Source organism: Pteropus medius, unplaced genomic scaffold (assembly GCF_902729225.1).
Source record: "Pteropus medius unplaced genomic scaffold, Ma_sr-lr_union100, whole genome shotgun sequence".
Taxonomy (NCBI): domain Eukaryota; kingdom Metazoa; phylum Chordata; class Mammalia; order Chiroptera; family Pteropodidae; genus Pteropus; species Pteropus medius.
Window position 1 is genome coordinate 6,710,325 of NW_024350926.1, and position 12,941 is coordinate 6,723,265.

Consider the following 12,941-nt stretch of genomic DNA (forward strand, 5'->3'; position numbering starts at 1 on the left):
AGAACATATCTGCTACCTCCAAAAGTTTATTCGTGCCTTTTTCCACCACCCCGTAACCTCAGGTAAACACATCTGATTTTTGTCACTATAACCAAGTTTGCATTTTCTAGAATTTTACATAGATAAAGCCGCTAGTTTGTGCTATCGTCGCCTTGGTATTCAGCAGAATAAAAATTTATCATTGTTTTGTAGCAATGACATGGTTCGTTCCTTTTTTATCGCTGAGTAGTATTCCATTGTATGGATATTCCGGTGTGATCCAATCACCTACTGATAAATATTGGGATGTTTCCAGTTTGGGCATTTTATAAACAAACTTGATAAAGCGTTTTTGTATAAGGCTTTGTGTGGACACATGCTTTCTTTTCTCTTGGGAAAATACCTATGAGTGAAATGGCTAATTTGTACAGTAGGTATGTTTTACTTCTTAAGAAGCTGCTAAACTGTTTCCCAAATTGGTTAAACGAGTCTACATCCCCATCAGTAGCGTGACAAGTTCTCGCTGCTCCACATCCCTGCCAGACCTCGGTGTGGTCAGTGCAGAGGGTGTGCAGTGCTCTCTCAAGGTTTTATGTTCTTGACAAGTAATGATGTTGGGCAGCTTTTCATGCACTTATTTGCCATCCTCGTATTTCCTTAAGTATCAGTTCAAGTCAAAAAATTCGTAAAATTTGCCCATTTTTAAATTGGGTTTTGTTTTCGTTATTGAACTTTACGTTTCAAAAACATATTCTAAATACAAGTCCTTGTTGATCAGATATATATTTTACAAATGTCTTGCCTTTTCAGTCTAAGTGTATTTTCCAAAGCCTGAGTTAAATTTCGAGTCCAGTTTATCAATTGTTCTTGTGTCACAGCTATCTTTGACAAATCCAAGATCTCAAATTTTCTCCTGTTTTAAGTTGTATAGATTTTGCTGTCAATTTAGGTCTAGGATTCATTTGGGTTAATTTTTTGATGTGAGGTACAATTTCTTTTTTACAGATGGCTTTCCAAATGCTCCAGTCTCATTTGTTGAATAGACTATTCTTTTCCCCTACAAGTGTCTTGGCATCTTTTTTGAAAATCAATTGACTCTATTTTTGGACTCTCCCTTCTGTTCCATTGATGTATATGGATATCTTTATGCCAATACTTTATAATAAATTCAAGTCACTATCTTTGTATGAAATACCAATAAAACCTTTCTTCCTTCCTCCATATTTGACCCTTCCAACAGGCTCTCCAGACCACAGCCAAGTTCATTTTTCTTCAAAGCAAATCTGATTCCAATAGCCCCTATTGCCCAGGAGATAAAATCACAACTCTATAACCTGGACTTTTGTGTTCTAGCTCCAGTTTTCTCTTTTGACTTTTTTTTTGACCTTTTATCTTTTTACCACCCAAATTCGATGCTACACACACACCGTTGTCTCACTGCAGCTTCGCACCTGCTCCGTGCGCCCTCCCGCTCACTCTCCCGGTGTCTGGCGAATACTCGTCCCTTACTCTGGACTTCTTCCTGGACTCCCTTTGATTGTTCCTGCCTTGATGCCGCTCGCTCAGTGCTCTGGAGTTACGCAACCCCACCAAGTGTCACACTATTTCGATTACCCACTTGTCTTCCTTGCCAGACCGTAAGCTACTTGGGATCCAGAAGGCACTCAACATTCGATGCGATATAAACGAGACAGACTCTGTTCCTCAGCAGCTCCGGTGTGGCACGCAGGGCAGTAAACTGCATCGGATCACATCACTTCCATCCCAAAACTCCAGGTCTGCTGTTTCTGCTGGTTCTTTATCATGCTTTCTTGCTTAGAGTTATTTCCTTTGTGTACTGGCCACTATTGAAATAAATCACTTGCACAGATTATTTGAGGCCAAGAAGTAGCTTCTTCCAGAGAGGGCTTTCATTAGCTTCTGGTCACCTCCTGAGGGCAGTGCCAGTCAGGGACCTCACCTTAATCCAAGTCCAAAGCTTGACATCCCCCAAAACACTGGAGGGTGCAAGTCTGCATTAGGGCTGTTTCCTTCAATAGAGCGCTACTGGACTCATTTTAAACCAGTTTTGATGGGTGGGATGTTGGCATAGTGGCTGACTCATTCGGGGCATATCCCGCCCAGGCTTTGTTTTCTGGGCAATCTTCCCTGTGATGCTGCCCACAGTGGCGCAGTTTCATAATATCCTATTGATAAACGTCCTCAGATCAAAGCAGCTTTGACTGCTAGGCTCACCTCTGAGTTTAGGGAAAACCGAAAGACTCACTTCTTGCCCTGACTCAGGAGGCCTTGCATCATTTGGCCTTTGGCAGCTGTGCCCCCGCTGGCCACCTCTGAACCAGCCACACCGTCCTCTGGGCCGACCTCACCCAAGTGCTCCCCAAGGGCTTTTGTACTTGTGATCCTTCTTGCCTAGAACTCATCCACAGAGTTCGTAGCTTCTGAGCCATGACAGTACTTTCTTCAAACTCATTTCTGTGATTTTGAGGAACTGTCATTTATCTGCACCTGTTAGGGCTCATCACTTTTTATACTGTAATCTCATCTTCTTTATTACATGGACACTTTGAAGATGTTTCATCTGCTATCCTTCACACAGGAGAGGTACCAAGTACAGATGCTCCCTTATGACTGGGTGACACCCCAATAAAACCCTACGAATTGGAAATCTCGAAAAGTAGAAAATGCATTTAATGCATCTCCCCTACCAAGTCACAGCTCAGTCCAGGACACCTTACCTGCCCTCGGGGAGCGCACCTTAGCCTCATCAGACAAGGTCATCTTGCTGCCGCCGCCCAGCATCAAACACTGTACTGTGTATCGCTAGCCCAGGAAGAGATCAAAATTTGAAGTATGGTTTCTACTGAATGTTTTTTCACACCCTCAAGTTGAAAAATTTAAGTTAGAAACTGTACTTTTTCAATGTCCATTTTTAACTTTAATGAGTGTTAGGTTTATCTTCATGATCTCGGAGTTCCTCAGATGTTTTTAGTTTAAAACAATTATATTCTTGATCTGTAAATAAATTCAAGACAAGCAATTTACCTCAGAGATAAAGCAAGGGTATGAGAAACATCTTTTAATATAAAGAGCAAAACCAGTGAAGAATTTACTTGAATATTTTCTAACTCACTGGGACAGGAAGGGTAAGGTGTTCTGCTATAACATGTCACAGATGGTGATTTAGATGTTTCAAAACCGCTGGAACCTGAATAACATTCTTTGTAAAAGCTAGGATAAAAGACAAATGCAATCCAGTTAATTCAACAAACATTTATTATTAAAAGCTGTTATCACAGGACCATGTGCTCCAGAGTTCAGGATGGGAGACTGACATGGGGGAGGACAAAGACGGTAACTTTGTAGCTACTTAACGGTAGCTATTTAACTGGATCTTTCTGCTAGAAAAGCAGATGGAATGTTCTAGAAACAGGGAAGAACATCAGCAAAAAAGGTTCCCCCGTTTTGCTACTACTTACGGAACAAGGTGTGTGGATAGTGGAAGAGCCGCCTCACAACACCAGGACCAAGCAGTGAAAAGCCACCATGGCAAGGGGACTGGAGAAAAGGGACATTTTAAAAACAGGCCCAACAGGACTTAACCATGTCAGAAAAGGCCGGTCAATAGTGGCAGACACTTCATCGGGATAACTAGTTGCAAAGAACGCCATGATGACAGGGAAGATAAGAGAAAGACATTTTGGGGATGAGCTTGAAGATAAAAAATGTTCCTGTCAGGCTGGAGACCTTTTCCGCAGGGTAGAGCCATCTGCATCGGGTTCTCGCCTGAGGCTCCGTATGCACGCACACTAGGTCACTGAAAGCTATAGTTAAGAGAAGATACTTTCTACCTTAGTTTCTCATTTTGACTTTTCTTATTAAAATATTTTCATACTCCACTGGACTGGAAAGGGCACAAAGGTACTCTCCCACTTAGAGAGTCTGCCTTAAGCAAATATTAAAAGGAATCTCATAAGCAATTTAAAAGATGTGTTGACGGATTCCCAACAGGACAGATACAGGACCATTACGGCTTTGGACTATATTATACAAGCACAGAAAACTCTTAGCTGCGTCATGTGACCCTGCAACTCAGTTCATGTTTAATTCTGCTACGTGTTACATCGGTGTGAAGAGTGCTAAGCATGCAGGGCAGGCTCCAACAGAAGCACGTATCCAAGTGCTTAAACTAGTGGAGAACGTCGTACCTGCTACGAGAGGTAGAAATTATTTGAAGGATTATCATAAAAAGAGAGAATGCCACCAAAGTACAAAGGAAGATGGATCTTTTATTTGCCCAGCCAGCTATGAATCGAGCTGGTTAGGGGTTAGGGCTGCAGAAACGGCTTTGTGGCAGTATGGCCACCCCAGTAAGACGCTCCTGGGGCGAGCCGACCCTCTGTGGAAGGAAGCCAGAGTACCAGCAGAGCACACTGAACCCCTTCCTGCCGGAGAAACTGAGGTGTGGAGATGTCCCCTTCTTCTGCTACGTCCTTCCCTCTTCTCACAAGTCCCTCGCTAGGTCAGTCAGCTGATGGGTCTGTGCACTCAGAGAGGCACCCGCAGGCTCTCTGCAGTACATCCTGACTGAAGCGCAGCACCAGGCTCAGGTGACTAAGCCAGTGCCCAGGTCCCAACGTCCACGGTTTCGGAAAACGCCGTCTCTAACCAGACTCACTGAGTGAAAGCATGAGAACCAGGACACCAGGCTACACTCCTACATCAGGCGACCCGCCGCACGAGCGAGCGAGCGGCCCTGGCGGCTTCTTTCCGCTGCGCTCATTTTTGGAAATGGCAGCTGGCTGTTCCCACAACCTTTTAAAGACCAGTCTTTTGAAAAGAGAAACTGCTATTTAAAGAAATTTTTACATTATTATGGGGTTTAATATCCGATTCAGTATTCAAGTCTACAGAAAAAACGTCAAGGACAACTGCTTTATTAAAAGTTACTAAATTCCATAAAGCACACAATGTAATTTATATTCAACTAACAAAAGTTTGGTACATGTATTTAAAAATATATAATATATAGATTTATGTCTTAACATTTATATTCGATTTAAAAAGCAGTAGCTTTACATATTTTACAAGTTGAATTTATAAAATATATACATCTACCCTATTCAAATCCTCAAGCACGAACTTCCATTCCTATTAATAAAATGCACAATCTTTAATTCTGAATATTGAGAGAAAAATGGTACCAACTAAAAATAACAAATCCATTTTGACTTAAACATGCACTTAGTTCTTGGCTACGAGATAATGAATCTAATAATCTATTAAAATTATTTTACCTCAAGCCTGACAATCAATTTGCACTTTATATAAATAATCTATGGTTAACTATGAAGACTTGCATTTTCATGGTTATCTGACACAATCTACCAAATTCCTTACTAGTCCTGCTTCAGGCTTTAAAATGAGAGGCAGGATTATTTAATCTTTCCATGTACCAGGAAAGCTGACAAGTGACGTCACACTTTACAAGCCAGGCCCAGTCAGTGTGAAGCCACGCTCTGCCTTTCAGAAGACAGCTTACAAGTACTGTAGGAGCACTTTCTTCAAAACCCTGACACTGTATGTGCCAAGGAAGAGAACAAGAGCTGTTTTTCTTTTTCCCAGTCAACTGTACTCAACTTGCAAAACTGGAGATCTTTAGGTATGCTAAGATATGCCAGCTTCTGTTCTGGCATTCTTTCCATACATTCAAAATGACTCTGGATATATTTTTTAATCGACAAAACATTTTTCATAAAAAAGATATTTGTATAATCATTCTGGAGATTCATCCCCAAATATAAGTCCCAACACGAACATTTGAGAATTAAAATCACAATAAACACCTCAATTAACCAGTACCATTGTCAGAACCAGAACTTCAACTTGCAGGAGATCTAAGTTTGAAGGACATGTTTAGATTCCATGGGCCTCAAATGATAATGATGTAAAAAAGCCCATCTTTAAATGAATGCATGATTTATGCTGAGAAAGCAAGTCTCCCATAAATTATTTCTGAAAGAGTTCCAAATCTCAAAAAGGCTTAGAAACTTAAATGAAAATAAGTGAAAATAAATGAAAATTAATTTACCAAGTAATTTAATTCAGCTGGCCAATAATTAGGTTTTGGGAGAGTCACCACCCAAAAAGTAAACAAAATTCTCTTAATATTAGTAGTTAAGAACTAAATTATAGTTAACAGCTCATTTAGCCAATTTAACAAATTTTGCCACCTGCTGATGGACTGAAATTATGTATCTGAAATTATGTATTTTATTTGTAGGCAGAAGTCTTTTTATTAAAAAAAAATTCTGATGAGAGGTAGAAATTTTAAAAATCTTCCTTCCTCTGGATTCCCTAACCCCAAGAAAAGGAAAAGGAAGGAAGGGGAATGGGAGAAAGAAGAAAGAAAGGGAGGGAGGGAGAAAAACTGAGAAGTCAGTCAGAAATAAAATGCTGAAGGCTGATACACTGTACATGTGTAAGAAGACAGACAGGAAAACAAATAAAAGAGGGATAAAAACAAACACAAACAACAAAAAAGGACTGCGAAGAGGATTAGATTAGGGCTGGTTGGTGCGGCTTAAGACACTTCACAGATCTCAATCATGCAAAGGTATTAACATAACACAGAACAGTGCAGCAGCTGGTTTTGAAAATGAATCCTCAGAAGAGAAACATATGGTGAAGCCTCAGTTCTTCATAAAAAACCAACTTATATACACAATTATCAATCTGAAGCATTCAGCTAAAATATGTACAAAAAACTAAATAAAAGTGAGATCAAGAAATATAAGCAGCAGTAACCATAAAGGCCTAGTGACACCGAAATCTTTATTTAAAAAAATTTTTTGAACACACAGTACCTCCTCTTCTCTTCTATTTTTAGGAAGAAGCTTTAACAAGTTTTAAATATCTCAATTCTCAAAAACAATAGGCTTTTTAAAAAATAAGACTCAAGTACCAGAAACAAGTAATATGTGGTTACATACCATTTTCATATCACTAGTCATTTCCATTATTTGTCAATTCATCTTTGATGCAATCTGGGAACAATCAAGCAGTCACTAGAGACCTGTTTTAGAATCTGAAAAAATTATTATCCACCACAGGAATCTAAATATGCATATATTTAAAATTTCAGAAGGGAAAAGTAATAAACTATTCTAGTTACTTTATACCAAATATTTGTGTACCTAATCAAAACAACAGAGATTAAGAGCTTTCTCCAGAAGAACTGTATAGAAAAGCGATTTTTAGCATTTGTTCCCTAGGGATTAAAAAAGGCTTTATTTCCCTGCTAGCTTAAAAGGAGGAATTTACACATTACAAGTGAAGTCCTTTAGAAGTGAATATTAAATTCCTTAAGAGAACATCCATAAAATTTATTTTTAAAAATTTATCTTAAAAAAACTGAAAACCATTTAAAATCTATGGCATTAATACCTACTTGACATAAGTTTTTTTGAAAGGGCACCAAGTTCCTGATCTAAGCATGCAAAATAAGGACTTGAACGTATCAATGTCAACGGAATTTGGCAAACCAGAAGAATGGCCTTAAAATAAATAAATAAATAAATAAAAAAGGAAGTTCTGCTGTCTAAATACAAGAGTATAATTCGCAGGCCTACGCAGCAGAGCGCGCCCCACAGAGGGAATGCAGGCAGGAGGGAAGCAGCGTGTTCCTATGTACATTTTCTTGGCATTCTGGTTGTCATCCAACATGATTACAGAGAAATATTTTTTTTATTATTACAAAGCCACTAATTGCCCTCTCTAGAACAATGACTCAGGTAAACGTCTTATGTCTTTTAATCATGTAATTTACATTAAAATTAACTTATTAAATCCAAGTGCAAGGAGTTTTCAGAGATTCCTAAGTTCAAGGGAGTAATGAAGAGGTGTTATCTGATTGCAAACTTTGAATGGTTGGTATGTCTATCTTATAGGATATTTCATCTTAATTTCTTCTCTTTAAACCATAAAATGTACCAAAATTATTTGGTTTTCCTTTACTTTCCTCCACTTCATTTTAATTTATTTTACGATATCTCTATGTAGAGAGAGAGAGGTATGTTAAAATACTGTTTATATTAAAAAACTCAACCGAGGTTATATATGAGCTATTAATCTATAGTATAGCATCGTTAATCTTTGACCTGGTATATCGATTCCTTTGGTGAATAAACGTCACAGGTCATTTTCTTATAAAAGGATATCGGTGAGAGGACCAGCGGTATGAAGACTCCCCCACCCCAACTCCAGAAAATGGTCAAGTCAGTCAGGAGGTTAGAGCCATTATGTAAAATATGGGGGGGAAAAAAAAACCCACATAATTTACAGCTACAATTTTCAAATTAAAAAGCACTTAAAAACTAAGAGTAATTCAAAGCATTCCAAACAACATTTTCTGTCTTGGTTAAACAGACCAATTAAGACGGATAGAGACTAGTGTGAAAACTTAGGTGTATCTAGTAAAGACAGAACGAAAATGTTTTTAATTTTCAAAAGTGGCAGTTGCTAACTAGCCATATGAACAGTGTCCACAATTTGGTAGCTGGCCGTAGTTTTAATTTTTTTCAAGTTATTTCTAAAGCAGACATATTTTGAAGTCTACCCACCCTGAGTTCAGCAATTATACTTTAGAGTGTAAAATGACATGCCCTTAATTAACATGTACAAAGCTACAAAATGTCATCTATACAGAGATTAAAAACAATTTTTAAAATAGTCTTTGCCAATTATTGATTGGATGGTTTTGCTGGGGTACATATTTCAAACCTTTGAGCCAACTGGCTTTCATTTTTAAGTTCAAATTGATTCATAAATTCATTGTAGGATATGTCAAAAAGAGTGCAACAATAGACATTAGTAAAAATAACATTGTAGTAGAAACAGATTTTGCATATGTGAAAAGGTAATTTATAAAATACAGTAATCACTTTTTAAAAAGAGAATCTACTTGCAGTTATCATTAACTTACACGGTACTGAGAACTGGACCTTTCAACAATTTTTTTTTTCTGTAGAAAAATTTTTATCTAGCTGGAAGCAAAGTCTTTTAAACAACAAGAAAACAAGACAAATCCCTCAGAAGTAACTGCATGGTTGTGTGAGACAAGTAAGCAAACATACCATTCTACGGTGTACTTTTGCCTAAATTTTAAAATAAAAATGTCCACACTCTTTGTTAAAACATTAAGCCTCTGTCAAAAATGTATTTCTTATTTTAGGGTACAGGATTGAAGGACAAGATGATACTTACAAGTAAAGAAAATTTACAAGAAAAAACTTGACAAAAGTTCTTCAATTAAAGTATTGTAACATTCAAACTTGACTTAAAACATAAAAGAAACAAAATTGCAAACAAAAATGTTTATGGATTTTCCAAACATAAATAAATGAATAGTGTTTAGGCAGTAGGGCTCATGCTGATGGCTAGCAGGAAGTAACAGAGTGTAATCTACTTGGAAAAACCGTTAATGTACAAATAATAAGCCCAAGTCATGGACTGCAGCAGTTTAATCATCACTGCCATTTTTCTTACTTCCAATATAAAGCCTTGATTAAACCACTCATACCCTATATTAATCATACCTTTACTTCAGAGATCGAGGAACTATATACAACAAATGAATTTATTTTCACCATAGGGATAACGTATTGTACCTCTCTGCCAATGTTACTTGAAAACCTTTCATGTCAAAACAATTTGACAGCAGATATAAACAATTCAATAAATACGCAATGATCTTTCATTACAGTCCTTTAAAGATGCATGTTAATTCATGCTGTTAAACCTTAGGATCACAGTGCATAGAATCCAAATATAAACAGTTGGGGTGACCTTCAAAGTAATGTTGGATCCCTCACTTTATTTATAATCCCACGATAACCTGTAAATTCATTTCATAGGCCCTATCATGCATTAATCACTGGGTGGCAGGAGTTAATGAAAATTTTTCCTATTATAACGTCCATTGCCGGCAATGAACGTCCCCAAACCGTCAAGGAAGTCATTGTTATTGCACAATACATGAGGACCTGGAACTTTTCCAAAAGCTTAAAAAAATAAAAATAAAAAATGGAATTATATTTGACATTTCCTGACACCTGCATTAATACTGTATGACTAATAAAAGCATGTCAGTTGCCCGGACTGAACCAGCGATCAACATGCGCCCAGAATGCACACGAGTAAAAATGCAGTAAAGGAAGTAGTCTTCATTGCCTATAGGTCACTTCCAGTCAAAGGTTAAAGTTCAAAGACTGAATGATCAAAGTGCTCATTTCTCAGTAGGACTATCTTCTGCTAGGAGGATGATAACAGTGGCATCAACAAGTATCATCTTTAAGAAAAGGAGAAAAAAGAGAAAAGTCACGCATGTGTAAGTCATCTGTGAGTCAGTCTAACACAGAAACAATCCCAAGCAGCAAGAACGGGGTTTACATGTCTGACCTGCCTCCCCCAGTCCCTGCAAATAAAAGGTGACAGACAAATCAAGCCAAGTCCTAGTCTTTCAGGGAAATGGTAGTTCACACAAGTCTTAAAATGAAGAATTGTTAATATGTTAGTTCTATTTAAAATAATTAATTGATACATGTTAGCGTACATCCAGGATTTATCAGTCTTAAGAGAATTCTTTTATGGGCAATAATTTTAAATGGTAATGAGACAGGAATTAAACTCTTGACCAACACTGTCATGCTACTTAATACAGAATAATACAAGTCATGTTTCTAATCTATGAAGGAAATCACTTTGCAAATGAGGTACAACCTCCAAGTCAATCAAATAATGTCATTTTCTTTAGAAAATGAGTTTTTCAGTAAGTATAGATATATATATGCAAAAGAGGTAATTAAAAAAAAAACAGAATTATTTAGTGACGTCTTCTGGTAGCCTCAACACATAACATTTACATAACACACAGTATAATCTTTTGGGTTCATGACTTATTTTACAGAAATTATTTCACAAAACATATCTGAAGGATTCATTCTGAAGACCAGTTATTCTTCAGAAAGAAGTCAGACTAGTGGCAACTACCCAAAAAAGTTGTGAAAGCTCTCAAGGAGAAAATTCTGAAAAATTGCCCAAAATATTTTACATCCATCCCATGTTAGGATCGATGTATTGCTTATAAAATTCCCGTTCATAAAGGCTCAATGAGAGCTAAAAAACAGTAAACTGACTTCTGCTCCGGGCAAACTAGTAGAATAGTCCATGATCCTACACTTTAAGAGTAATCTAACGGGTGAAATAGACTAGATTTTAAAAATAAGTCATAACTGAATCATCAGAATCCTTTAAATAAATAAGAATATCTTTAAGAAAACAAGTAGATAGTTTATAGCCTTAAGTGTCATGTGACACTATGTTTCTTAAATCACTGTGGAAACTGAAATAAAGAAGATATACAAGAATATGAATAAGTTCTTTAAAATATCACTTCTCTAGCAAAGTATTTTGTAACACTAAGGTCCTTGAAATTAAGACTAAAACTAATCAATACTAAAACTTAAATCTCTATGCTAAGAGATGGCATTAAACTCTACTTAATATGTCAAACTACTGGAGATAAAGTTTAGTACCATACCGACAATGTATACACTAAGTGACAGATAAAATTCAAACTGAACACAATGTTAACCAGGAATAAGCTTTTATCTCCAAAGACATTATCATCTTTGATAAATGGTACCATCAATACATCTTTATCAGGTTGTTCATTCTGGAAGTTTCCAGTACAGCAGGCTCTTGTAGAATGTGCTACCAACCTCCAAAAGGGTTGGAGACCCACGTAAAGCTGTTCTTCCTATCTCAGCTCCCATCTTGGGTCGGATGTTAAAGGAAATTTAGGACTAATATGATACCACCTGCTTTGAATATGTACTCTTGAAGAAATAAGCATACTATAAGTTCTGAAGAGTTCGATTATCTCGGCTAGGTGAACCCACAGGAAATTAAACATTACAAATCTGTGATGGCTATCTGCATATAATCAAGAGTCTATGAGCAAACACTTGTGTATGAAGACAGGACAGGTATGAGCCAAAGCCATGGCCTCCTTTTCCCTAAAACAGAAGGCCATCATTAAGAAGCAAAAAATACATCTGTTAGCAGGAACAGCTTCCTGGCTCTACGAAAGGATTCTTGGATACTAGGAACGGCTTACAAAAAAAAAAGTTTTACAGTAAACTCATCTTGAACCAAGACGAATACAGGTCTATGAAAGGAGCTGTAATAATACAATGAATTTAATCTCTTGGCTCAATTATTTGTGGCAAGATGATGGCCTGAAAAAAAAAATATCTGTTAACTATTTAAATTTTTTTCTGGAACTGCAAAAGCCCCTATTAAAATTATACCCTCAAAGATAATATACAAATTACCAGTTCCAAAGAGGTGACACCTACCATGGCTAACTTCACGGGGCATCTGGGAAACGTGAATGAGAGAGAGCTACATTAGAAGAAGGTCACTTAGCATAAGAACCATCACATTACATGGGAAATCATCTCCCTGGATAGTCCCAGGGACAGAAGACTAGAAGAAAAGGAACACAGTAATAGGTCAGCAGATACGAAGTGGGATGCTACCTCGAGAAAGAAAAAAACCCCATCTTTACAGTTAGTTTTGTCTCTCAACAGTTTAGGGAATTAAAGTTTTCCTTTGATAAACCGATTCGAGAAAGATCTCAGAGTAGACAATGGAACTGTTATCCAGCAGGAAATAAAGGGCAAAGATCGAGTAAAAGTTTGGACTCATGAATTTAGAAAATGGTTTTGTAACCCTAAAAGGCAGCGCAAATAAAAGGTTCACAACTAATGTAGATAAATCTATGTATTTAAAAGGCAAGGAGAAAAGAAGTTTGTCAATACTAGTCTGAGATAATTTTATGTTCCTATCCTCTTACAATCCTTATAATTCTATAGGAAATGTTTCAGCTAAATGGAACC

At 37.2% G+C, this 12,941-nt stretch overlaps 1 protein-coding gene across 7 annotated transcripts in view; it reads right to left on the reverse strand.

Moving 5' to 3' along the window:
- Positions 1-3,237: 3,237 nt before the first annotated feature.
- UBE2W (ubiquitin conjugating enzyme E2 W) overlaps positions 3,238-12,941 on the reverse strand; it is a 48,355-nt gene continuing 38,651 nt past the window's right edge. For 6 of the 7 annotated variants that reach the window (XM_039841887.1, XM_039841882.1, XM_039841883.1 and 3 more), the window contains one exon: positions 3,238-3,803. In XM_039841887.1, the coding sequence (XP_039697821.1) occupies positions 3,631-3,803 (173 nt within the window). In that variant the 3' untranslated portion in view covers positions 3,238-3,630. Of the gene's footprint in view, positions 3,804-4,248; positions 10,328-12,941 lie in introns of those variants that run through there. The other variant, XM_039841888.1, reaches the window with a different exon arrangement.